General features: G+C 45.9%; 1 protein-coding gene and 1 long non-coding RNA gene across 6 annotated transcripts in view; one reads left to right on the top strand and one right to left on the bottom strand.

Moving 5' to 3' along the window:
- Positions 1-27,131, top strand: part of PLS3 (plastin 3) — a 52,880-nt gene that overhangs the window by 9,662 nt on the left and 16,087 nt on the right. For 3 of the 5 annotated variants that reach the window (XM_074882599.1, XM_074882595.1, XM_074882596.1), the window contains exon 2: positions 21,147-21,233. In XM_074882599.1, coding sequence (XP_074738700.1) covers positions 21,167-21,233 — 67 coding nt within the window. In that variant the 5' untranslated portion in view covers positions 21,147-21,166. Of the gene's footprint in view, positions 1-10,028; positions 10,081-10,120; positions 10,301-21,146; positions 21,234-27,131 lie in introns of those variants that run through there. The other 2 variants (XM_074882597.1, XM_074882598.1) reach the window with 2 other exon arrangements.
- On the bottom strand, positions 9,133-9,917 carry LOC141949237 (uncharacterized). Its single transcript, XR_012630698.1, has 2 exons — positions 9,799-9,917; positions 9,133-9,431 (listed from the first exon to the last, which is right to left on the bottom strand). It is a non-coding gene; the product is annotated as an uncharacterized LOC141949237 (long non-coding RNA).

The following is a 27,131-nucleotide window of genomic DNA, read 5'->3' as shown; positions in this document are numbered from 1 at the left end:
TTTGTTAGACTCCGCCTTGGCCTGTTCTGTTTCTGCTTCTTCTATTCTAGACTAGACTGTAAAAAAAACTTAAAAATGTGAAATATTGCGTCTCTCATAAAACCTTTGTAAACAGTCATGAAACTGGCTGTAGAAGGACACTAGAAGGATTTTGTTTTTCCCAAAGCCTAGGGACAGAGCCTTCAGCCTTTGTCTCAGTTGCATGTTTTCACTTTAGCTGTGAGTCAAGGGGCTATTTGTTCATATCTCAAATTTTTAAAGTGGAAAAACTGACTCCTGCAGCTATGCCTTTACTACAGACATTTTTTTGCTAGAGGAAACTGAATTTTTCTTGAAAAAAATGCTAGCTAGGCTGTTTTTAAAAATTGTATAAATACAGGAACTTAAACAAGGCAATGTGACCTGTTGCCCACTGCAGGGTCAGGTCAAGACAAGGAAGAACCTGCAAAACACCAATTTGTGAAAAAGCATAAAGAAGAAAATCAGAATCTCTGGGAGATGTGACAGGCTGAATAACATCAGAAGTGCTGCTGTCCTGTATCGGTGTTTCCAATATCAGGTGCTGAATGAGGTTGTGCTTTGGGGAGATGCTGTGTTTTGCAGGAGGTGTCAGTGACTGCTAGTGCAGTAGCCGGAGAGGGCTTGGCATGCAGCCCCTGACCTGTGTCCTGTTAGTGCAGCTCCTGCCAGAGTTTTGTTTGCTAGAACTGCTTCTGTTGCCTTGACTCCAGATGATGGGGAGACTGTCTTGCTAGGGGAAAAAAGCTGAATTACTTGCAGAGCTCTAGGGACATCCTCTTGGATTCCTACTGAAATTGTTATGTCTCATTGAGGTGGTGGAAATGAAGCTTAAGAAAAATCCCCTTTGTTCTCCATCATTTTTTTTCTGAAGATCAACATATGAAAAGTATTTTGATACTAGAAGGAAAATAGGAACGCATGTGATCCTGCACTCAATTTATATATATGGGACGGATGTTTTGCCAATATGCTAGGGATTAAATTAGGGCTCTCCAGAGCTGAATGCACAAGATATTTAAAATGCAGGTAGAAGACTTTGGATAACAGAAGCTTGTACGCTGTCTGGATTAGATGGAAGGTGATGCATAGTGGGTTGTTACTGAAACAAGGTTGCATGGTCACCTGTTACGCTCTTTCTCTCAAAATATCTTTGCAGCTTGGCATCGCAGGAGCTGACTGGGCGAGCAAGGTGTGATCCTGCTTCTGCATGCTGGAAGTACCATGTAACGCTCTGCATTGTTAGTGCCAGAAACAGTGGCTATGAGTGATGCAGTTTGTGCCAACATAGAGTAGTGAGATGAGTGTTTTTGTTTCACGAGAGCATCCCACCTCTGATGTACCCATTAGCTTTTAAGAGAAGCTGAAGACTGGAGTGCTTTGGGTTACCCTATCCAAACCATCGTGTTTCTCTCTTCCTAAATTTGATCAGGTTTTGGGTTTTTTTATGTTTATATTGGTCTCTGCCCCAGTGATGTTGCTAGTGTATGTGGTACTGTCCCAGCCCTGGCTACAGAAGCCCATGGTGCCAGGACTTCTGCTTGATGGGCTGTGCTCAAAATAAGAGAGGAGGAGGATTGCTGATCTGCTTTTCCCACTGTCTCTCCAGTGCCACAAGGTAGAAGAGTGTCTTGCTCTACTTTCACAAACAGTAGGACTGAACTTTCTGGCTTTGACTCTGCCCTGCTGGGAAGACGGGAGTTGTGGATGAGGTCCCATGCATTTTCACAGTTGCTGCCCCTGTTTTTCTGGGAGAGCTCAGCACAGCCCCTCCTGGCAAGCAAAACTGCTCTGTGAACACCAAAATTCTTAGTGTGTCCAGAACAGTGCTAACCAAGTGGAAACTTGAATTTAAGCTACCATCCCTGTAACTGGCATTCATATTTTGTGAAGCAGTGCTTCATCTGTGTCGTTTGCTAAAAAACATCTGAAAGATCATAAATCCTGGGTCCTTGTTTACACTGCCATCGCAATCTTGTGCTTCTTCCTGCTAATCAGCCGGGAAGGGTCTGGGGAGCGTTGTTTGGGTTTGGAGCAGTGCTGTGGTTTTGAGATTCCAGGATGCTGAGTCTTATCCTAGGGACAGGCTTGGATGCTCTCCTGTCTTGGAGCCTCTGCAGCAGGACGCTAATGAGCAGGCTGATGCTCCAGCCTGTTGCTGTTTTCCTTGGGTTAAAACAGTGTTTGTCTTCTATAACTGCTGAGCAGCTGCAGAGCTGCAGTGGTATATGCATATATATATATATTCCACTGTAAATCCTGTAGTTAAATGTTTCCTTGACCCAGCATAGAACAAAGTGCTTGTGTCCAGCTGGTCACGGAAATAAAGGAAGTGAGTTCCAAAACAATATTGCAATTAAGCTTTTTCTTGCTGAATTCTGCACAAAATGTTTTGCCTCCAAGAAATGATTGTGAGGAAGATCACTTGGGGAATACATAGGGTGTATGTTTCTGAATCCTCACTTTGGTAGAATTCACCTTTCCATAAGGAGAGAGGGGAAACTGGGCCTTCTGAAAATATTTTGAGTAAGTGGCCATAATGTCTGACTTAAACTTTAGCCTGTTCCTTTCTGCACTGTTTGTCCAAGATTGGGACTAAGCTTTCCTTGGGGACACGGATGGGAGGTTCCAGTGCAATCCTGCCCCTGCCCTTCTGTTGCCCACCCTTTTGTAACGTTCTTGTTGATCTAATTTCCAGCTGGGCTCTTGCCACTGTTTTATATAAACCAAATGCTCAAGCAAAGGCAGCGTAGTCAGACTTCTTGTTGAAAACTTGAAAAACTTACATTGCTTTTGCTCAGAAAGATGCTCCTGGATGGATGGTTATGGCAGCGCCCAGCCTACTTTAGTTAGATGGCAAGACCTTTTATGCCTCCCTCCCCCTTTCTAAGGGGTATAGACCCTTTTTCTGGGTTATAAAGGGTTGTTTTAGTCGGTCCCTTTGCTCCCTGCCTTTGAAGGTCTATATAAAGGGGTCTTGGAAAGCCATGAAATGGAGTAAGATTCTGCCCTGTGCTAATGGCCTTGAAACCCCTGTTATGCAAGAGCCTTTACAACCAGTACTGGTCAATAATTCACTTTAGCAATTACGGCTTTGTGCATTGGTTTGATATCAACTTGGCACATAGCAAGGTACTGCACTTTCTTTTAGTGCATTGCCCTTTCATGTGTAACACTCGTAGCTGTATTCTTGATCAGCATTTGGACCTCTTTGGCGCAATCCATGTAGCACCTTGTGGGGTTACTGCTCCCAGCTATAGATCTTGCCCTCCTACCTGAGCTGCAAAGTTGCTTCATGCCTTCTATCAAATGATATGCCTTGTTTAGTCTTGGCTTTATGTAGGACCTGTAGATACCTTTTTTTTTTTTTTAATTTGGGAGGATGAGGGGTTCTTTTTAATACTAATTCATAAAGCATTAAACTCAGCAGCAGCAACAGACTTGAGAGTATAAGAAATCTGCAAAGTAAAGACTGGCTTTGCGGCATAGAGATCAGTCTGCTACTAGTGGCTGTTTTTTATGGGCTGGAAAATGTGAGACAGCTTACTAATTAACAGTGTAATGAGCTGTATGGTGAAGATTGCATGCTAGGGACCTGATGGGTGACAACTTGCAGTGTATGTGTGAGTGGTAACCTGCCTCTACCTCACCTTTCTATACATCTGAAAAGAGTGTAGTAGTTGTGGGAGCCCCTGAAGTTAACCTCTGCAGGTCCCTCCTACAGAAGATTTTCTATTGGGGTCCAAGACAAAAAGAGCAGTTATGGGGGAAGCCAACAAATGCAGGCATGAGACAAATACCAGGAAAGCTTCAAGGTCCCTTGAGATGAGAGTCTGGACTAGTTCAACACAGCTGAATTTGTAGGCCCACTTGCACAACATGATGAGCCATGTGCCAAAATCTTCTACCTCCAGCATCTGGCAGGATGTTCAGATGAGATACCAGTGACTCCTTAAAGATCCTCTTAGGCTGGGCTGGGCATGTGGGGTGCTGCCTAGGTTGGTCTGTGACTGTACCAGTTTTGCCTTGACTCCCCAGCACCGAAACCTTTCTGATAGTGGCAGGTCACCTGCAGATGAGTTGTGTGGGACTGAAGAGCCACCCAGTGGCAGTCTCCCACAGCCTCCCCACAGGCCAGCAGTGGTTTGCAGCAGACTGGTCTGGACAGTGGTCAACCGTTGGCTAATTGTCTATTTGCTCCTTGGAGCAGACTGTGACTGCTGTGATATAACCTCTTCTTGTGTATAGGTGGAAGATATTAAGCAGTCCCAGACTGCTGGTTCTGCATAATTGCTAGTCTTGCTACAGTCCACGGATTTATTTTTAAGCCACATCCTTTTTGCTGTTGTAATCTTATTTTGAAGATTACACCAATTTTATTAGTAATCTAATAGGCTGCTTCTGTAGGCAAGTTGCTGGTGGTGCTTTGGCATTAGAGGTAGCTCTTGTTTGCTATTGACTTTTTAAATCAAAATGAGGTACAGTGCTTGGCTTTGGTAAGAGTGTTAATGTTTCAGTATTTGGGAAGTGAGTCTTCTCAGGGGAAAAGTCTGGCTCAAGTAGCTGAAAACTTTGCAAAGCTATTGCTGCTGCTCAGGCTGCAGAGTATTTATCATTGACAGAAAGTGGAAAGGCTTATGACGGACTTGCATGAAAATATGAAACTCTTGTGAACAAATCTACTCCTGACATTTGTATTGTGGTACAATCTGCAGTTTGTTTTTTGGTGTCTCTTAAAACTTTTTTTTTTCTGCATGTCAAAAAGACCTTAGTACAAAGAACTACATTCCTATTAAATAGCAGCATTTGCAAATTAATGTGAAGTTTATTCCATGAGGATGCAGTCCATGTGACTGCTTTATACTTCTCAGCTGTAAATGTGTCTAAACTGGATGTTGCCAGAAAATGGATCAGAACAGCTTCCCTGTTTAGAAATCTTGGGCAGTCATTTCTGTTCCACAATAGTGCAATTCTAGTATAAAACACTATTTCCTTGAGTAGTGACTTAAGGTGGATAGTTGTCTAGAGTATCTTCTTGCAGAGGATTGTCTAAGCCATGTCAAGGACTAGCTTGGGTGATGGACAGACCTGGCAGCTGAGGTGAAAGATAGAAAAATATATTTGAGCCTGCCAGACCCTCCAACTAGACCCTTTCTCCAGTGGCCTGGTCTGTGGTGTAGCTGAGGTGGTCTAACTGGAGTGCTGTGCAAGGGTGGTCCCTCTCTGTCTGCCTCTCCTTCTCTATGCTTATGTCCATTTCACCACATAGTGAGCTGGGGGGGGGAACTGAAATGCTGAGGAGGAGGAGAAGGACAGGGTCACCTTTGGATGGCAGACTGCAGTGATGTCTGCCCTACTTGGATGCAGCCTTCCAGGTCAGCTCCTCTTTGCATGCTTCGGTCTTCATCAGCCTTCTCCTTAGGCCATTGTAATCACCCAAAGAAAAGTGTTTTCTTTGGGGCGTGATGGGTGTAAGATGCACTTCATAGTGGGTTAGGTGGAGCTGCAAAACTGGCTTAAAAGTATTCTCTGCTTCAAGTTCCTTCCAGCAGCCTCTGTTTTGGCTCAAAGAAGATGTAGCAGAAAGGATGGGAAAGTGCCTCAGAACTGGTGGTGCCCTACTCAGGCCTGAGACCTGCCAGAGGGACTGACTGGAGCAAACCCCAATGGTACCGCAAACTCCTGCAGCATTTTTGGCGCTGGCTCCTGCTCTGGGAAGTGCAGCAGATCTGGCAACTGCTTTTCCAGTGAAAGTGCAGAAAAGAGTTCCCAGGTCATCTTTAGTTTCTTTCTCCCTTTACAAAAAACCCCACCCAACCCTAGACTGCTCATTGCCCATGATCTCAAGGGAAGAACTTGTTCATTTTTTTGTCCACGTATCCCCTCTCCACACCCACCTTTTGTGTCTTTCGAATTCAATATAGTGGGTGACTCAGTACTAAATATAAAGCCTGCTTCCGGCATCATCTGCCTGTGGCTCATTTCCTGGAGCTGACATCAGTGGAGCCTCTGATTTCCTTATGAAATAGCGAGACATGAGATATCCTTTGCACGGTGTTCTGGGCATACTTGCTGACTTCTTTGGTGACTGCATGGCTCCCTGCTCTAAGCTGTGAATAACAATTACTAAGCTGAGCGCTGTTGGAGCACAGGGTAAATCGGGTGAGTCCTCAGATCTGTTTTGCACTGCAAAATCATACTGTAGCTTGCAAGTATTTTTTAAATAAAGACTAACTTTCAGTCCCTACTGCATATGCAAGTTTTTTATTAAATAAGCATGAGCCTGACTAATGTCTTGCTTTCTTCCTGATGACAGGCTCGCTGAAAGAGCAGCTCAGGAAGCTTTTAGAGGGGAAATCTAGCAAAGTCTGATCCTTTTTTCTTTAAAAAGACTGATAAATTGAGGAGTTAAGGTCAAATGCTTGCTCCTCAGTTGTCAAATCCTTCCATAGCTGTTTACACTGATGGAATGTATTCTGCAGTTGGTCGCAACTGAAGGTAAAGGCAAGAAGAGCCTAAAACCTCAATCTGTATTAAAATGCACAGGGGAGAGTGCTTCTATCCATCTGTGCATAATTTCATTAAAATTCTTATCTTTAAAAGAGAGTGCGGGCAGAACTGGAGGAGGGGAGTGTCTGGCACATGGTAAATGGTCACTGATCCCAGTACAAAATGGGATGGTGGCTGGCCACTCAGCCTTGCTTTCTAAAGCCCTGGCTCATCAAGTGTGGTGTTTTCTTTCTGATGGAGTAGACTATTCAGGTTACTTCGTTTCTCTTCCAGCTAATTACTCGTTTGGCCCTGTCCCTTTTTTTTTTTTTTTTCTTAAGGAGAGGGATGCTGGGATGCTCCTGAAAATGCTTGATATGCAGCACCAGAGCAGGCAGGGCTGGGCGCAGGCAGGAGGTTGAGCCACCTTTGCTGCTCCTAGAGGCCTACTCAGGTCCACTGATGCTCTGCTGGCTCTGGGATCTCCTGGGGCTGGTGTGGCCCAGCCCTCTGGCCGTGGGGATTTCTCTAGCATGGGGATGATGGAGGGGGCCAGCATGCCCTACACCGCCTTGGCTGGATGACAGTGGAGCTGGCTATATCCCAGCAAACAGCTTTTACAGGCAGGAGCTGTAGGTGCCTGCAGGCAAAACCCTTCGCAGAAATCACTAGGGCTGGTGTAGCATGCTCAGAGACTTGTGCATTGCCATGGGTTTCATTCATTGTCTTGTACAGCTTCCAATATTAGCATGGCATCTCTTGGCGTTGCTAACTAGGAGTGAAAAAGACTACTTCTGGAGTGAGCAGGAAAGCCCGGTGTCCAAGAGCTGGTGGTTGTCTTCTTCTGTGCGGTGGGACTCACTGGGGAGAGCAGTGGGGCTGTAGCCCACTGTAGCTATAGGTCAGTGCATTGGATGTTCTCCCTCCCCCAAAGCTTTGCCACAGTGTCTATTCTTGAGGGTTAGTGGTGAGAGCAGAGGGACAAGGTGACTCCTGGATTTACCCTCTCTGCTCCCTTCTCACCTGGAAGGCAGCAGCTGCCTCTCCCACAACCATAGTTGAGTAACCTCTGGAGGGCAAATAGGTATTAGTGGCCTCCCAGTGAAACTTGGCAGCTGGAGCTGGGGAGGAGATGCGTCCTTGCGCAATGATGTGCTGGAGGGATCCTGTCGGTGCTGGAAGTCCTCCCTGTGTGTAAACCTCCATCCTAATGCTCTGTGCAGGGGAGCAGACATGTCACCTGAGTAGAGTAACTTCTGAGCACCTTGGGCATCTTGTACTTCCCTAAAAGGCTTTCTTAAAGAGGAAGGAAGAGGAAAATACACTGGTATGCTGGCTTAACCATAAAACTTTCTATTTTGGAAGAGATGTGTGACCAGCTGTGCTCGAGGAAGTGGGCTGGGAGTGCTGGGGAGCTGCGTATCCGCTGCCTGCTGTCACCGCACCGCGGCACAGTGGGTCTTGGGGCATGACGCGGAGATGAGTGGTGCTGGCACTGCCGAAGGGCTATTTTAGTTTTGAGTGTAATTGCAGGTTGGATCCAACAGGACTGGATTTGGAGTATTCGGAGAGCAGAGTGCCCTTAAAGCTGTGGAAAAACTGGCTATCGCTGATCTTTTGCAAATGTGAAAGATAGGTGTTTCACATGCACTGTGTGCGCATCAGTTAAACTTCTCCTCGTGGTGGAGCCACTGAGGATCTGTGCTGACTGACTACAGTGGGTAGCAATGCCCTTTTTCTTCCCGGCAGAGGGAATGGTAATAGCTGTTAGCCCTGTAGGATGCATTACACTTGCCTGAAAAAAGTGAGTAAGTAGAGGTTGAAGACCCATGGGCTGGTAGCTTTTAGGTGTCTGCTTCTGCAGTGTGAATCTGCCACCTGCACACCTGCAGGTGCTGCTTTTCTATCCCAGCAACACGGGTGCCAGAGACAAGAAGAGGTTTTTCTTTCCCATCCCAAAAGCAAACGTTGCTCCTGCAATGATAGAAGTCACAACCTAGTTTGGGAGCTGGGTTTTGGCACGCTCTCCCCAGGACCTGTCAAGCCCCAAATCCTCAGCACTTCCTAAGCCTTATAGCATGAATTTATACTGTGAAATGTGCTCACACATAGAGTGAAAGTGGAGGGACTGAACTTCCTGAAATAAGTTTTGCTTCAGTTTTGTTGGATGTTTGCCCCAAGATTTCGCAGACTGGATGCAGTCACTGGTTTGGATTAGAATACTCAGATGGGCTCCTTGCACCCAGGGACTGATGTGATGCTGAAGCCAGTTGCTGATGCAAGTCGGAGCAGACTCAAAAGTTGCTCTCCCCTAAACCCTGCCTGATGCATGGTGGAGTGCAGAAGTATTTTTCAAGCCAACATCTTTCCTTTTAAGTTGCAGCTGCAGTTCTGGGCATAAAACCCTCTATTTTTATTTCCATTATATTTACCATCCTGAGGAAGCTGGCAAGTTGTGGGTTTTGGGTTGGGTTTTTTTTGTTTTGGTTTGGTTTTTTATACCTCTTTTGAAGCTTTACAGCTGGAAGCTAAATTTTCAGGTGACACCCAAGAAATGGAACTAAGCAATGACTTGCTTTCCTGGCTGATGTAATTTTAAAAAAGAAACAAAAAAACCAATGACCCTATTGGTCAAGTATTTTTAATTTTTAGAACGGTCATGGGTTTTTCAAATTCTTCACTAATTCAAGTATTGTGTTTATTAGTAAGTGACATCATTTCCTTTTAGCTATAGGAGGGCTCAAACATTATAGACTCAACAGGAATAGAAGTTTCTGAAATATGTGATTATAGTTTGGAAATCTCACTTCATGTTTTTGGTGACTGATTCTGCTCCTGTGCATTGCATCAGCAACCACGTAGTACATGATGTTTCTGTTGCTTGTGTCTTCCTGGTTGGTAGCAGATGTCTGTCTGTGTTCTGTCTGGAGCAGACAAGGATTAATTGTTGAGGTAATGCAATATATTACAGTATGGACCAGCTCTGAACTCTGTATTTACTACCCATTCAGACCACTTTTTTTTTTTTTTTTGAGGAACTGCAGTGAAATAGCAGGCATCCTCCTCCTTCAGTGCGGACTGAGGCCAAATAGGTCTGGATCCTGATTGTTCTGTTTGTGAGCTCCTAGTGGTTTCAGAGACATCCATAAAATAAGTACATAAAATACAAACTCCACGTTGCTGGTTGGCTGGACAAGCCGAGAGCTAGCAAAGCGAAATGCATTTAATTTAAAACATTAAAGGTAAACGTTGGATTTTCTTTTTTTAAAGTTAAAAAATTAGTTTGCTTACCTGAAAGCGTTATCTCTTACTACCTCCTGTTCCAAGGGCCCAGCAGTAGAACAGAAGCTGGTTGGTGGGGGAGGACCCCCCCTCCCCATGACCCGCCTGGCCCTGGCCCTGGCCCTTCCGAACGTCCCGTGTCCGGGCGGTGGGCGGGGCGACGGGCTGTGGGCGGGGCTGTGGGCGTGGCGCCGCCCTCTCGCAGCCGCGCGGTGGGCGTGGCCGACTCTTCAGCGCTCGGGCCGGGCGCGAGCGCGGGCGGGATTCGCCTTCCCGGCGCGCGGCGGACAGGTGAGGGCGACGGCGGGCGCCAGGGCCCCGCAGCGGTTCCTTTTGCTTTTATTTTCTCCGCAAAACGTCTGGCGATGCCTAATGCTGTAGGAGGGGAAGGAGAATAGCCGTAGGCGGAACGGAAAGATTCGTTTCGGGTTTTAATGCGTTTTAAATCCGGAATTTATCTGCGCCTCTGGCTGAGCAGCGTCGAGGGCTGCGACTGGCTTTGCATCGGCGAGTAAGTTAATTTTTCAAGTGACGACTGAGGGTGTGCCTCCCCAGAAATCTCAGTCTGGGGCATATCTTACCCCATCTCAATCTGCAGCAGGCTTTTAAAAAGCAGAACTGCTTAAACCTGCATGTTAGAAGTGTTAAATATTTAAACCGTTGCCTTGCGGAAAGTGTGAGGAGCACTGAGTGCTTTTGGGAAATGGCTGTAGGCTGCTGGCTCTGGCGACTACCTCACTTTGTGGGGTCTTTTGCCTGGAGAGGCTGGGCTTTGCCATGCTGGTGGGAATGGTGTGTGTCATCACAGCCTGGCAGCAGTTTGTTTCCCAACTAAGTTTATCTCGCTTGGTATATTTTCTGGTGAAGACTGGCTCTACTTGGTGCTGGGAGCCAGTGTAGACCCTCTCCAGATGCTTTAGCAGTTGTTACTGGCTAAAACACTTACATACCAAGTCCTTTTAAGTAGGAGACTGAAATGCTGAGTTTTTTTGTGCTGAAAATCTTAGACTTAATGTGACTGGAAACCTGTAAAACACATCTAGGGTAGCTTCTTCATGTCCTGATTTTGCTTATACTGAATGTGTTGCTCTGAGGTTTTGCTTAGTTATATTTTGCTCTTCCTGCATTTATTCTGCAAAACATCTGGCTGTAAAAAATTATTTCCACAGCTGGAGGACTCTCACACCCTCCTGAAATTTGGACTAATGATGAGGTTGTGTGCTGTTTACAGTGCACACATCTCTTTAACCACTACATTTGTCCTAGGGGTATCGGGCACTGGCTGAGCTGCTAAATCAAGGGAGGAGGCAAAGCAGCTTGAAGGGACCCAACGAGAAGTTAGTACTTGGCTGCAGGAGTGTGCTGGATGTGTCTTGGAGATCCTGCCAGGCCTTGAAACCTGCTAATTAGGGTGCATTTTGCAGAGATTATTAATGCTTGTCAAAAATCCAAGTGTCATGAAGTAGAGCTTGCCTGATCCTGGACTGGTGACTGCTACCTTTTGCTCCCCATTGCTACTCCCCATATTAAGTTAAATTATAGAGAAGTGTGGGGAACACCCTGCTGTCAGAGTAAACGTGACTTCACTGTCATGGCAGCCTCCTGGGAGGCGAAGACAGCAGCTTTCCTGCTCTTGTAGCTGTTTCACATTAATCTTTGAGATTAATCTTTCTGCTTTTGTTAAGGGTAGATAGGATCTGTACCGTCTTCTCTAGAGAAAATAAGTGTTGAATTTAAGGGCTTTTTTCTACTTCCAGAAGCTGCTAGGACAGCTATGCAGTGGCACTGATTTATTGCAGTCTAGTGTTGCTTTCTTGCTCTGAATCAAATTATTTTGACTTCTTTCCCTTTTCCCAAGTGCTTTCTGGACAAGATTACAGGCAGCAGGGGAAGGATGGAAAAAGGTTTTTCTCCTTTTATCAGTAGCTCTTACTAGTAAGAGATCAGTTACTGAAATTCCTGATTTTTAAGAGACTTTTGAAACATCATTCCAGTGCTTAGAGTATGGTTTATAGTTTCTAGTATTTTGTTTCTTATTTAAGAAAACATTCATTGACACTCTTCTCTGACTGTTTATCATCTGGGCAGCAGTCGCCGGACTGCCGGGATTTCAGCCCTGGCTGTGCCATTTCAGGACAGCTCTGTTTACCTTCAAACTGATAAAAACAGTCTGCAAAATCGCTTGACTGCAGCTGTACCTTCTAAAAGATTGCACAAAACCCACCCTCCCAAAATTAATTGCTGAAACTCCCTATTGTCCAGCTCGCCAGGGATCAGCACCGTCACGCTGGGTGTTTGGCTTGCAGGAGCTTGTTTGCTGGCATTGAAAAAGCAGTGACTGTACTGTGATTTAATTTAGGGATCGAGTGATTCCTCTGCCTGGGTGGGAGGGAAGTTTAACAGACTGAGTAATGCTTCTTGCTTTATCATGGCATATTGAATATCAGTTGCTTTACCTGCCAAGCAAAGGTGCTACTTGAGAGCGGAGGCTGGAGGTGCGGGGCGGGGGGGGATAGAGATGGGTCTGAGCTGCGTGGTCTCAACTCCCTTCAGCCTTTGAAGGGCTTTATACAGCTGCCCGGGCACAGGCTGAGAGGTCTGCAGCTCACCCTAGTAAGGAACTAGGGTGGGCTGAATATTGGGAAATGGAGAGACACATGCTTAAAGCATGTTGAGGGCAACCTGCAGGTCTTAGCAAGCAGGTCCCAGTCACTTCTGGGGAAGGAAGTTTGCAGTAATTCAGCCTTGTGATCCTCATCCCTCCTCGCTTATGCTGGCGGGGAATGTTGGCTTTCCCACCATTGCCATGAGAGTCTGGACACAAGGCATCACTCATTTTATGATGAGTTTTGGGATGAGTGGTAAGAGGTGGGTCCTTTCTTGGAGTTATTTATGTTTAAGATACAGAATAAGCAGAAGGAAGAGTTTAATGCTGCTCTTTATTTGGGGGACTATACAAGAAATAAGAATTATTATCAATATAAGAATCTCCTGAGAGGTTAGCATGATTTTTCTGTACCTGAGCCAGGAATTTAAATAAAGCGTTTTGAGTCTCAGTCCATTAGCTGATATCTGACCCCTGCCCCCCTCTCATTTACCTTCTTACATTTAGGTTTAAATTATCTCTGAATGTTACTTGCTTTTGCAAGTTCCAGGCAGGATGAGCGTTCAGCTCTTCCTTTCCTGAGAGGTCTTGAAAGGATCACCTGTTTCATGTACTAATTAGTTAATGGAGAATATTGCTGTTCTGTTTCCACTGATGTGAACTATAGAAATTCAAAAGTGAGTTAAACCAATCTAGCAGGTTATGATCTCAAATGTGCTCTAAGCCTGGAGTAGTTGCTCTGCTAAAACCAGAGGTGTGCCAAAATGCAACATTTAGGAGAAGTATTTAGCAAAGAGGCTTTTAAGGACTTATTCATTGGTGCCTTGAGCAGTGTTTTATCTGGTTTCTACTGTGCCCTGCAGATTATAAGTACTCTGTAGATAGATTTAATAGAATTGGAGCAGTGAGGTGGTTGGTATGCTGTATCTGTGAGCCTGCAGCATGATGGGGGTGTGTGATTGCAGCTGCAAGATCTAGCAGGCAACTGCTCTCCTCCTTGAAAATCAGCACTGCCCCTGCTTTGACCATCCATCCGATCTAGTTGGTCCTCCACGTCAGGAGCCTTCAGAGAAGAGTGTAGGTCTGCAGAAAGCTTTCTATGCTTCTCCCTTCCATTTGAGTTCCAAACCAGTTTTATGTTTCTGTTGGTTCAGCCTCCTCGTAGTAAACGCTGGGTCATGAGAGTAAGCAAATATCCATCTACTCTATTCCAGGATTGCCTGTCAGCCCCTTAATGTGCATCAGAGGCAGCTCTGGCTCATAGTCCTTTAGGGCTGGATGGGAATGTGTTGGGCTTGACTGCACTGAGGACTGGGAAACCTTTTATTCCACTTCTCATGTGCAGCTGGAGTGGAGGCATTTGTGTTACTCTGACTTGTGCTCCCCTCCAGCCTTTGGGCAACTGGATATCACGTGGCCAAGTGTCCTCAGCTGCTTGCTGTCCTTCTGTTTTCTGTATCTGTGAGATAGAGGGATTTGTGTGCTCTAATCCCTACAAATTTCTGTGTCCTATCCCCAGCTTTCAGTATTCTGGATGCTGCCCTGAAGGACATGGCTTTCCTGGGCTCTTAGCAAGGGGCTGATTCCTATTTGATGCTGTGAGCAGGTTTGATGCTGGTTTTGGGTTTTCTGTGGGTACCTGCTACAGCTCTGTTCTGCATCAGGGTGCTGAATATGTTGACTGTTACCTGGGCCTAGCTGCACCCCAAAAAACCTCCTTGACTGTGCAGAGGAGTCAGAGGCATGTGAATTGGCTGATGGGTCGGCAGTTGCTTTTAATGAGGTTTTAAGATGATCAAAGCTAGTGAATCTGGTTCTGTCTTGAAGGGAGAGAAAACACTTTGACAGCATGCAGAAAGTGAAGGATCAGGATGTCCAGGCTGTCCATGGATGTTGTGGCAGTGGTTAAAGTCTAAGCAGAAGGTATAGGAAAACTGGTTTGCTGCAGTTGTTCCCATACTGTTGGAGTGATCCTGCGTCTGTGCAGCCCAGATCCCTGCTAGGCATCTATCCAAGTGCTGCTCAGAAAAATCCCTGGCATTGTTTGGTTTAGCTAGGAGACATTGGGTTTGTAACCTGGACCTGTTGGAGGAAGGTGTGTGTCCAGAGATGGATACCCCATAGAGACATGCCTCCAAATGCAGGGAGAGCCACTGGCAAGCCAAGTGCAGTGACTAACTTCAGCGTGTGTCTCCGCTCATGTTGGATTTGACAGATTTTTCCCCCGCAGCAGCAGTGAGTTGTGTAACAACGGGAGCAAAGTCTCACAGTCTGCTCCCAGGTGAAAATAAGCATAGCAGGGAGCCTGTCTCTCCCAGCATGACAGTTTCAGGGGCTTGAAAGAATATAAAGCAAAACCCTTTAATGGGACTTTTGCTGATTTAGAGATGCTTCAGAAACAGCAGCTGGAGGTAATCTCTGTATGGGATTGGGAAGAAGTGAGCCGTAAGGTGCCTGTGCAGTGGGAATCGCTATCTGCGGTCCTGTGTCCTTTCCCTGTGATGCAGCAAGTGGCTGTATATTAGCTGGTGGGCTACACAACCAGTATGGACAACTCAAAGTGTGTACTCTGTACTGGATGTACTGTGTGTAAAGGTAGTAGCTTGAGGAAGCTGGAGAACTGGGAGGTGGGAAGCAGTCAATTCAAACAGCAAGACAAGTTTAAAGAAATTCAGTATTAAAGCTGAATTTGTGTGTAGTTGGTCCTTGCCCTGTTGACGTGAGTTGTTTGGTGCTGTGTATGGACAAGGAAAGCTGGATTATGAAATAAAAAAGTAATGAAATAAAGCTGGATTTGAGTGATTGCTTTGCAGGTGTTACAGCCCAGTGCTGTCAATAGTTAAAGCATTGAAGACCTTGAGAGCAAAGCTGTAGTTTCATCGGTGTTGAGCCCAATGTGCATGGGGCTGGGAAAGCTTGGTTGAAGGGAAGAACCACAGATGAGAGATGCAGCTACTTGGCCAAGTCTGGCACAGCAAAGAAATACCTGCTCAAATCTTCATGTGCCCCTTTCCTCCTGAGGGAGGGGAAACAGCTGAGTTGATAGGAACATCTCTGTGTCTTGTATTCGTGAGCGCCACGTTTGTGCAAAGAGCAACAGCAAAGTAATTTCTGGGGGACAGTGGTTTGTAGCAGCGTCACAATGTTGGTAAATTGTTAGACACTGCAGTGGTGCAGTCTCTGTGGATGGGGTAGCATCTCCTAATCACTGGTCTTATCAGGAAGACACCTATTGCCATGTGGAAAGACAAAAGCATGGCAAAGGTCTGGTTTCAGACTGTGCCTGTGGCCGGTGACTGTCTGGAAGGTAATTGCCAAATAAAAGGTCATGTGCTTCTAGCAGCCTGGTATTTGCTAATAACCACATGTAATGAGTGGGTGCTGTCTTGGAGGAATTTGATGAACAAAATGTTGTTTGAAACACACAAAGTGATTATGAGCAGGAGAGGATGGATTGCATGATAGGTTTTCATTCACAGGCCATCAATCTCTGAATTTCCCTGTCTTCCCCCGAAGCGGCAGTAAGTATTTATCTTGGAGGTCTCATCAGACCAAGTCTGTGCATCGCAAGCTTTCACTTCCTCCTGTTGCTGTCACGTTTGAAGATGGCTTTGCTTGGACTGGACCTGAAAAAGGAGCCAGCAGAGCTGCTGGGTGCGCCCGATGATGGAGTGCAGGGGGGAGTATGTGTGCCCTCCTGCCTGCAAGAATTTCCAAATGCAGCGTGAGCCTAGGGCTGGCCGGTGCCAGAGGAGGAGGGTTCCTGCAGTCAGGAGATCCCTGCAGCATCCTCTGCAGCATCCCAATCACCTGGGAAGGGGTGCAAAGAAAACCTAGGCTTTCAGCCCTCACCAGTGACTCACTTCCCTCACTGCTTTTCCCTGAGCAGAGTGCCTGCCCTGGGCTGGCCCAGCAGCTCTGGAGCTTGCACAGCCATGCTGGGATGGGCACGATGCTACTGGCTCTGTGGAGGCAGTCTGCGTGGCAGTGGGGGAGAGGCCCTTGCAGCAGAGGGCTAGAAAGGACTTTGTGGTGACCAAGATTCACACATCTTGCAAAAGGAGCCAGGTGGGGGGTGTCAGTGGGGCAGGGGAGGCAGGGCAGTGTGGACAGCCACCCCGTTCTCTGATGTGGCTCTTGACAGCTCCCAGCCTTACCTTCGAAACACGGAGGAAAAGGAGGATGGGGTGAGCCACAGGAAGCCTGATCCTACGTCAGCTGAATCACCAGGATTCCCTCCAAATTAGTTCCAAATTAGTGAGGTGGCTGCGTCAGTGCCCTGTCCTGCAAGCCTGGGGGCTCTGGCACTTGCTGTGGGTTGTGGGGTACTGAGTGCCTGGCTGTCCAGCTTGTTATTCCTAAAGCAAGACTGATATGTGCTGGGTTAGTGGTCAGAGATACGTGGGTTTTGAAGTATTTTTAATTGGCTAATGCCAACTGACTTGCCTTCTCATGTCTGGAGCCTTTGTCATGAAAAGGCAGCAAAACCACAGGTTCCTCTGAAAAGGGGAATACATACGGGGTGAGTCAGTGCTCCAGACTAGGCCTAGCTTGCTCTTTTTTTTTTAATCAGATAGAAAAAGGACATATTAATACCTTTTTGTTGACACTTTAATGTGTCTCTGTTTCCCTGTTTGAGTAAACAAATTGATGCTGTTAATCAGTCAGTTGTAGAGATATTAAAGCAGGGCGGGTCTGGGAGGGACGAAGCAGCTCGGTTTTCAAACTAATGTGGGGCTGCTAAGAAAGCAAATTCTTCCATTTGGATCAGCAGCAAATTCCAGCTCTGTTTCTGTTGGAAGTGTTCAAGTGGCTGTCAGGAAATATTTGGTTGCCATGTACTTTCAGAATTGAATTAATCCTCCAGCTTTCAAGGAGCTGTGCAAATGCCTGAATGCTCCTTCCCCTCACCATTTTCCACTGATCTCTGTGCAGGATGCAGCTCCCAGGGCTTCCACTCTTGGGGAAGAGTCTTGGGGAGTTTTTCTCAGGGCTTGAGTGTTTTTAAGTTGCTGACTGAGCAGTTAATCTACCCAAATGTCCTGGTTAGCTTCTGGCACTTATGCTGGAAGTGCTGGGTGCCACAGTGGAGGCATCTCTCTGGTGACAGTCCCTGCTGCAGCGGCGTGTCTCCAGGTGGCTTACAGATGTTAAAACACACAGGCTGGGGCAGCTTTATTTGACCTGCCCATATTGCAGTTGTCTGGAGAGCAAATAAACTAACCCCGATTCAGTGACTGCAGTGTGTTTAGAAGCTATAAAACTTGTTTGCACAGAAACTTTATATAGTCCCTCTCTAGGAAGGAAGCTGATACTCAAAAACCTGAGATGCGCTTAAAGCAGCTCTGATCTGCAGCATAAAATGAAGTCTTCAGAGGGCAGAAATGGGCTGCACTGTCTGCCAGCCACTCTTCTGTGAAGCTTCTGTCAGGCATCTGTGTGTTACGCAGCTGCCTTTATTTTCTTCTGTAGGGTGAGGGATGAAGACACAAGCAAAAGGGATGTGGAGCAGGAATTGCTTCCTTACACACTTGATGTGTGCATTGACCGATGGACCATCTGACACCAGGGTATAAAATGGGTGTGGGATCACTAGCTCACTTCTGTCTCCTCTTTTCTCCTCATTCTCTCTAAAAAGGGACTTTAAATGTGAGTTTGTCTTTGGCTGTCATTGCATGTCCTGGCAGAGACTTTGCTCGTGGTAGAAGTGAATGTGATGTGGTGAGGCGTGAGCAGCGTGGTGCTGCGTCCCCACAGGGCTTCGAGTGAGGCAGCTGATGTGTGATCCCAATGCCAGTGTGATAAAAGGGCTTTTTATGTCCATGAAGACAAAGCCTCTTGTTTAAAAATGCAACTGAATGAAAAACATGATTCTGAATGCCATAGGCTCAGCTATTAAAAACAAACAAACAAAAAACCCCCACACAACAAAAAACTGTAAAGCTCCCCTGCCCCCCTGGCCCAGTGTGCCAATGTTGGTGTAATACCTCTCCATTGCAAAAAAACCTCTGAAATTGCTTTGGGAGCTTGGCAGACCCTGTCAACTTGTAATTTTGCGGCCCACTAACCTTTTCGTATACTGTTTTGTTACATCATAACATACTTTCCACTTCCCAGACAGCCGTAATAAGGTCAGGTGTCTGCTTTTTCTCTGTTGATTCAAATTCTCTCTCTCTTCTCAAACAGAGAAGCAGAAGGAAGAAGCAATAAGAAAACCTGTTTTATAGACTTACTGAGCTGAACAGCATAGGGGCTGGAAGGGAAATTTTTTTTTAAGTGAAGTCCCGCACAAACAACTGCAGGGCATATCCAGAGCCTGATATTTCCCTGATAAAGTCAAACAGCAGCTTTTTTAGAAACTCTTGGCTTATCGTGGTGTTAGCTGCTTGTTTTGGTGTTAAACATGTTAAGAGACAGTCAGCAGCAAATTAAATTCCCATGAAGTGGTTAGCTAATGATGCTTTTGGAAATCCCTTTTTAAGGGAAATCCTCATGGTTTCAAAATGAATTGGTGCACATGAGGATTAGGAAGAAGGCAGAACTTGTGAAGGAGGGTTGGCTGAATTTTTAGTCTTGTAGCTTGGCCTCTCCTGACCAGTAGCTCATGCCACCAGCCTGCCTGCATAGCCAAAACTGTCTCTGTTCCCGATAGTGTTCCCAAGAGTTTCTGCCAGTGGTGAAATCCACCTCTTCTAGCATGCACCAAGCTTGCTCAGAGCTGATTTTCTTGCTGAGCAACTCCTTTATCCCCTGGAAATAACAGCCGGGTTCTGGTGGCACTGAGGCTGGGCTGCTGGAGCACCTGTGGGAGCATTGCAGGGAAGGGGCTGCTTCAGGAGTGGGGGTAGGTCCCAGACTGGCAGACTGGGCATCCAGCAAGATGGGCAGTGCTGCACACAGCATTCCTGCACCTTGCAAGGACCTGCATGATAGCATTTCCTTGGTAATGCCTAACTTGTAATCTGTGAAACAATATGAAAAATTTACTGTGGTGAATTTTTTTTTTCCCTGATGCAGCTTTGCTGCACTTCCTCCCCCTGCCCCAATGCAGTATGACCCCAGTGATGAAGTTGGCCGTCTTGGTGTTGGTGGCTTTTACTGACTGCTGAACGTCTTGTCGTGTCCACTGGCAGCTCTGCAGATGCTGGGAGGTGGGGTCTGATGTGCTTTCCTTCATGTCTCTGCAGTGATGCAACTTCTTGTTGACTTTCTCTGCTGCTGGCACCTGTCTGAGCTGCTTTCCCAGGCTGCCACACCTGCTCATCGCTCTCATCTTTAAGACTTTGTTCTTTCCAGACTGAGTGAAGTGTTACAGAAAATGAGTATTTACAGCTACAGGCAAACTTCTGTTCTTAAGCTAACAAGTGCTTGTGAAGGCAGCTGGAGCCTCAGACAAAAGAGGCTTGCTAATCAGAACACAGGCATTTGTGAAACTGAGCCTCTTGTCGCTTCAGTGGCGAGCCAGCCTGTTCAGGATCCTGCTTTCTGACAGTCTGTAAACCTGAATTCACCCCTCATCCTTTTGCTTACAGAGGAGGAGGCAGCTGTGTCTGTTCCCATAGGCAGAGGAGGAACCTTTTATTTCTGAACTTACAGCAATTGTAGCTAACAGTGGGAGCTGGAAAATCATGGGATGCAAATCTCATTTGAAGTTGTGCTGATCCTGCCCAGATCCCCATTTTTAAAGACTCTAAGCTAGAACTAGCGTATACATGTGCTAGAATGTGCTAATCAGTGCCTACCTTTTTGTTCATGCACAGAGATTGATTGCCCTGTTTGCATTGTTCCATCAATAGCTGATCTCTCTTGGTCATATTTGCCAAAATGCCAGCAGGGCATCTGATGCTGCTGTCACAGTTGTCCTGGGATGGGGACATGGACAGGTCACTGTCCTTTCCCATCCTTATGGTGATACCTCCTGTCCAGGCTGGCTGGGTGGCACCTAATCAGTGCTTGGAAAGGAGGATTATAACAGATGGGTGTAGGAACTGTATGCTTCATCCTCTCTGTTTCTTAAACACCAAGCAGATCTGATCAACGTGGAGTTTCTTTGTACTTGGTGTTTGAGCGTGGCTGATGCCTGCTGTTCTGCAATTGCTGGCGGTGTTCCTGCCGTGTCTTGCTCAGGAGGGTGGAGGGGGTCAGTGGCAGTGCAAACAGCCTCTTGCTTACATGACTTATTGAGAGACTGACTCTGGGGAAGTAAGCAGGTGTTTATTCAAACAGTTTTCTTGTAGAAAAGTAGAGTATTTCCTTTTTGCAAACAGTATCAGGTATACTACTTTGTGCAAAAAGACCTTTTTCAGGTACTGTTCAGAATCTTTATTATTTGGGCTCGATAGCTGTGTACTCTTGGGTGACAGACAGGCAGGCAGAGCATTCAGTATCTTTTGCATTAGTATTTTAACTCTGGGTTCTGACTTTGTTCAAAGTTGTGGAAAATCCCTGGAGATGTGAGCTTTTTTGACCTACAAAACACACTGGTAGCAGCTACCTTAATGTGTGCAGAACAGCATAGCCCATAAAATAAATACACAGAGCTAAATATTAACAAAGCTAATGGGATTTTTGACTCGTTAAGGGATGCATTTCCCATCTTCTGAATTTCACACATCTGGTTTCTTAGTGGAAAGATAAACGTGGCTTCGAGAACTATAGTGACTTTGGTACTGGTTGTTGCTATACTGCTGATGAAAACTGCATGCATTTGAAAGCAGCCTGGTTTCACACAGTGTCCTTTTTCTCTCTTTAGGTACTCCTTAAATTCATGAGATGGCCAACACCACGCAAATCTCCAAAGATGAGCTGGAGGAACTCAAAGAGGCCTTTGCCAAAGTTGGTAAGTCACAGTGAGGAGGGCACCTTGGTCCTGTCTGCTGTACATTTGAAATGGTTTCATCCCACCCCTGCGAGCAGCAGTGCCAGCAGGATGTGGGCTGTGGTGACCTTCTCCATGCCAAGGTGTCCCTTGGCAGCCTTGTTGCTTCTGGCTTGACACTTCTAGCCAGGGAGCACAGAGGAAGGGACATGGGCTTCCTGGCTGTCAGTGAGCACTGACAGAGAGCCTTGCCAGGGTCGTCTTTGTTGGTTCCTGATGGCAGAAGAAATATCCAAACACGTATTGCATTACTTTGGCCCAGGCAGCACTTCAGGGCTTGCAGAGCACTTGGTTCTGATGATGTCGGTTTTGGCAGATTGGCAGCGCTGTGCGGATGGTCAGTGTAGGTTCTACGTTTCTGGTTTGTGCGGGTGCATTTGAGGCACATTTGGTGAACTTGTAGGCAAAATCTAATTAGTGTCTGTTTACCTGGCCTTTACGGAGCAACTTGTGGTGATAATAAAATGCTTTGCGGCTGTGGTGCATGTGCATTGCCCTCTGGTGGCTCTGTTTCTTCTCTGGTTCTCACCTCCCTAACAGCCCAAGCTCCCCTGCCTGCCTTCCAGCTTTCCTCCTGCGCTGGCATTGCAGAAGCCTCTGGCAGGCTGCTTCGGGAAGCTGAAATGGGCAGAAAACTGACATCACGGAGGAAATTGTTTTATGCTGGTTTAGTTTCCTGATATGGCTTACTGGAGGATCAGAGAAGGGCCAGGGAGGGGTGAGATGGGAACTGAACCACAGCAGTGTGGACTGAGGTCAGTGTATGCAGCTGGGGAACCACACCCGGGACTGGCACCGTCCGGGAATGAGTTGCACAAGTGATCAGAGCCAGACATCAGCATCGCTTGAGCACTGGTTATAAATATAAATTGGTATTTGCCTTGCATTTGTATTGGGTAAACTGCCCTCTAGAGCAGGGTGACTCTTAAAGCTCTCACTTGCTCTAAATCTGCAATCTGCAGAGAAAAATATGAATTTCAAAGACAACTGGTTCTCATGGAGTAGTATTCCCTGTTCGGACTTGAAGCAAGTTGCATTTTAGTCAGTTCCCTCTCCTGTCTCGCTCTTCCTGAGACTTTTCCAGCAGCTGCAGAGGGAGACGAGTGACCATTGTGTTTCTCATGGCCTAATGTGCCTCTGAGTACAAACCTTAATAAGGCTGGGATGCAGGCAGCCCATTCTGTCCTTGGATAAATTTAAAATGATTAACCTGGCTGGAATGTGGTGGCTTTTTGTCATTAGTGTGGGGGGAAATTATTGAGATTATGTTGTCTGGCTACCTTTGCACTGGAAACACGGAGAAACACAAGTCAAATCCTGATTTGTTTTAGGAAACCAGCTCACCCTGCTCAGGAGGTGGGTCCCTGTTTGGTTTTAAATTATAAAAGCAGTGTCAAAACTGAAGTATTATTCAGAAATGTGATAATTAGGTGGACATACCCACAAGTGAGATGGGATATGCTAGTTCTTTTCAGCTGCTCTCTGTTTTGCGTGCTTTAGGCATGGTACAGCCCCCAAGCATTGCTGTGGGACATACCTGTCAGGAGTGTCTTTAATGCTCTCATTCCTTTTATTCTTGCCTAAAGGAGCTATATTTGCCCTGGGATATAGAACTAGTCACTACCTGGGTGACTTTCACTGGGAACTTCTAATGCAATCTCTAGGAATATGAGGAAAAGTTGGACTAAGGCTGCTGTCTAAAATAAAGCTTTTCTTTCATCTCCAAGCTACCTGGAAGACTTGGCATGCAGCTGAGAAGCATGGCTATAGCAAAGCTCAGCTTGTTGGCTTGTAGGATGTCGTAAAGGAGATGTGGGGAGAAGTGTCTCACGGGATTGTTTCTGCTCACCAAGATGTGTCCCTCTCCAATGCGCAGCTGCATGGGCTTCCTGGAGACCAGCTTTAACTCTGGCATGGGGCAAGTTGTTGCTCTGAATCTGTAGGTTGATGGGACTTTAAAGGTGTGTGTTTGACCAGCTTTTCTATATGCAGCTGGACTGGATTAAGACATCTGGTGATGCTGGAAGGCAGTGAGGTGTGTTACTATGTACTCTATCACCAGTTGCCTTCAATGCTACTTGAAGGTATCATATCCCCTCTCTCCTGTGCAGCTGGTGTGCTGTTCTCTGACAGCCACCAAAAGGCAAGAGGCCCATAGACTACCTACTGCTTACTAGAAGCAGTCCACGGGTGAGAAATCATGGTTTAAGGTTAGCACTAAAGTCAGCCACAGCTCAGACAAGCAGCTCCCAGCATCATACAACCAGGTATTTGTATTGGAAGCAATCCAAGTGGTAAACAGTAGTGGGGGAAAAAAGCATTTTAACATCTGAAAAAAGTAATTAAGTGGGGCATAAGAACTGTCTAGACTTTGAATGACCCACAGGTTAGTGAGAGAAGAGCAGGCTGCTCCAAATCTCAGCTGATTTCTGAATTTGTTCTGTAGAACACGTGTGTGTATGTATGTACTTGGCCAAACTGTGGCCCTTCGTTAGGGGAGGCATGGCAGAACACAGTCTGCAAAGGTGCTCTGTTTATTTTTCTGCCCGGTTCTAATAGCAGAGATAAGCATCTTTTCTGGAAACATGAAGTACTTGAAAATCGTAACCCAGCCGAACACTTTGTTTGCTGCTGCAAGGTGGTAAAACAATGCTCTGAAATGTTAGCTTAAGGCAAATAGGGATCTGTGATCCTGCTAGAGTGTGTCCTGCTGAGCATATATCCTTAAAAGGAAACGTGTGGGTTACTTTCCCCTCTTGCATCCTGTTATTTAAGCTATTTTAAGTACTTGTCGGGAGGAAGCTGAGCCAGAGCTTGAAGCAGCTTTTGGGTTTTGTTTATTGCGGCTTTGCTGCGCCACCTGCATATGGGCAGAAGATGGTGCCGTACATCACTGCAGTGACCTTTCCCAGGTTTAGTATGCTGGCATGCATGCATCTTTCAGTAGAAATAGGAAACTTCAGATGTGCTGTAGTTTCCTTTCCATCAGGCAGATTATAATGAATCCAGGCTGTAGCTTGTCTGTTAAAACAATTTCGCTTTCTTCCATTAGTAATTCCGGGCTGTATGCAGAAGGATTTAATTTGGGATAGCTTCTATTTTGACAGTCTCTTCAGCTGTTGAATACCATTTCAGATTTTGTTAGAGAGGGCTTTTAGACCACCTTCTGACTGAAGTCTGGCCCTGTAGCAGGACATCCAGCAAGGCACCATATGGTGGACCTGCAGTAATGATGGAAATAATTATGTAACTTGCTGGTGCTGCAAAGGTGACTACCTTTTTCACTGAATGCTGCTACTTTGTACATTTGACTGTGATGCCAGAGGAGGAACAGAGACAGCAGGAGGGGAAGCAGCTGCCCTGTGGGATAGGGGTCTCAGGCCTATTTGGCATGTTTACAGGGCTAAAGGCTTTTTGACATGTTAAGAGAAGAATGGGTCCATATTCCACTACACTATCAATCACTTGTTAAGGTTACTCAACCAAGACAAAACCACGGGGACTGGCACATCCACCAAGCTTTAACGGTTAAATCTGCCCTTCTGTGGCCAACAAGCTAAAACTTGAAATTAGAGCATCTTTACTGCAAAACCAGTAACTTGGTGTGGGGCCTTGCGGTTGAACCAACAGACCTCTCTTGCTTGTAAATCCTACTCCCCAAGTATCTGGGACGTAGATGCCCTTTTAATATATGAAATAAATCAGTGATTAATTTTTTTCCCAGGATACTATGGAAAAGTAACTCTTACAGGTGGGTGTTTGGGATGTTGTTAAGAGTTGAAAGAACTTAGGTCCTGAGACCCAAGGGTTTTGAGTGAGTTATGGTGTGTTACTCAACAGTGTGTGTCCTTCACATTTAATTAGGTGCTGTTTGTCTGAGCCCAGTGCAGCTGCTGAAAACCACTGGTGTGCAGCCCCTCCTGAGGGGCAGCACCTTTCGGGGTGCCATGCTCCCGAGTCGCATGTGCTCAACGTGTGAGCATGTGGCAGAGCTGCTATTTTTTTTTTTTTTCGGTGAGCAGAGGGTAAATCTTCTTTGAACTAGGCACACCTGGAGAACTGGGAAGATGCTGCTTTGCAGGGGTGAACAATGTTGACCCAGACTGCAGTAAATTTCTGATATCTGCCCTGCAGCCAGGTTTGGTGCTTTCAGGCTGAGATTGAGGTCTGCTGAGCAAGTGTGGATAGACCGGACAATGGCCTCGGCTTAACTCCTCAGTTGCATTTCATTCAGTGTTTTTAAGTTATGGTTTCTGTTCTGCAAGCAAACCAATATAAATGCAAGGCTGGGGATTAATTCCTTGAACTAGATTGTACCCTTAAAAGACATGGAGGGCTTCATATGTAGAACTGAGCTCTAAACAGGTTTAAGCATCATTTTACCTGTGCATCCTTCCAGTGTATTAGAAACAGGGACTTTGGAGCTTGGTTCCCTGCTGTCTCACCCAGCAGGCTTTTGCCTCATGAAATACCACATACTGTGTTTTTCCCTTTCACTTCTGAATAGGTGCAGACATGGCACATGCAAGCCTGGTTCAGAAACACTTCTGAATGCTTAAGCTAGACATATCAAGAGGAAAACCTTTATCAAATGCGAATCAAAGTCACACCCATGATTGTATCAAGGATACGATATGTATTTTGAAGTCTTATTTTTCTCTGTCCTTTGCCTACTAACATTTGGGTAGATGTAAAACTTAGTTTTTTAGGTGGTGGATTGATTGGAAGAAGTGATAAACAGGTGTTTCTGGATTTACCTGCTTAATTTGGCAGGCTGGCAAAGGATTGTGGTCGGTTCAGTCAAGCACAGGGTAAGGCAATGGGTGTTGGCTGTGGGCATGCTGAGGGTGAAGCAAAGTTTGGTTTCGGGTCCATAGGCCTTGGACATTACCAAATCCCTTCTTGTCTGATTTTCTTCAGTGGCTGTGAGGCTGGGAAAAGATGCTTATTGTGGAGTTAGATTTAATAAGAAGAAAACTGTAACAGAAGAAACTGTGATTTATCTAGAGGGGAAATAGTTTGCTGATGACATCTCAGGCTGGACTGTTTAATAAAGCTTGCCTTTGTAAGCTTAGAATTTTTTGGAATAAAATTCTAAAATTGAAGGCCAGACAGTAGTATGTTGCTATCATTAATCATTGGCCCAAACCACTTTATTTCATCAGCATTATTGTAAACACTGACATTTCGTAAAGTAGTTTAATGTATTTATTGATCCACTGGAATTGATGCTCTTCTTTAGTTTGAGATCTAGGGACTGGGGTGTAGGAAGGGAGTACAGATTTGCTCTGTGTTACTCTGGATGTTTGCCACTAAGCATTTGAATTTCACTTTCTTGCTAACTTATAAAAACAATTTTAAAATCCCATACGGATCTAGAAAATGAGGAAGATTGGAGTGGTGGTGTGGACATACTGCTTGCTGGAACATTGGTGTGAAATAAAACCTAAAGACCACAACCGACACCTCATTAAAAGTAAATTGACTTTCAAAATTTTGCTAAAAAAAATGGACTTTAGAGCTATCCTGATTGTTTTCTTTTATTCTTGAAAGTATCTCCCTCTAAGCATTAATACTGATCCCAGTGGCTGTGGTGTGGGATTTCCTCTTGAACAAAACCAAATACTGGGGCTGGCGCAGCCTGGGGAGCCGGCAGCAGCCTGCAGTCTGCAAGGGTGTTTGGACAGCACAAGCTGTTGCTTGAGTGGAATTTAACTCTGTGGCCTTAGGGAGAAGCTGCTGCCTTATAAATAGCAGAAAAATCCTCCTGTGTGGTATACGGGAAGAATGGTGGCTGGGTGAAGCCAAGCAGGGCTGGGTGCCTTGCAGCACGGTCTGCTTTTGGCAACTGGTGGTGGC

The sequence above is a fragment of the Strix uralensis genome, chromosome 13 (genome assembly GCF_047716275.1).
Source record: "Strix uralensis isolate ZFMK-TIS-50842 chromosome 13, bStrUra1, whole genome shotgun sequence".
Lineage (NCBI taxonomy): Eukaryota > Metazoa > Chordata > Aves > Strigiformes > Strigidae > Strix > Strix uralensis.
This window is presented reverse-complemented; position numbering and strand designations above follow the sequence as displayed.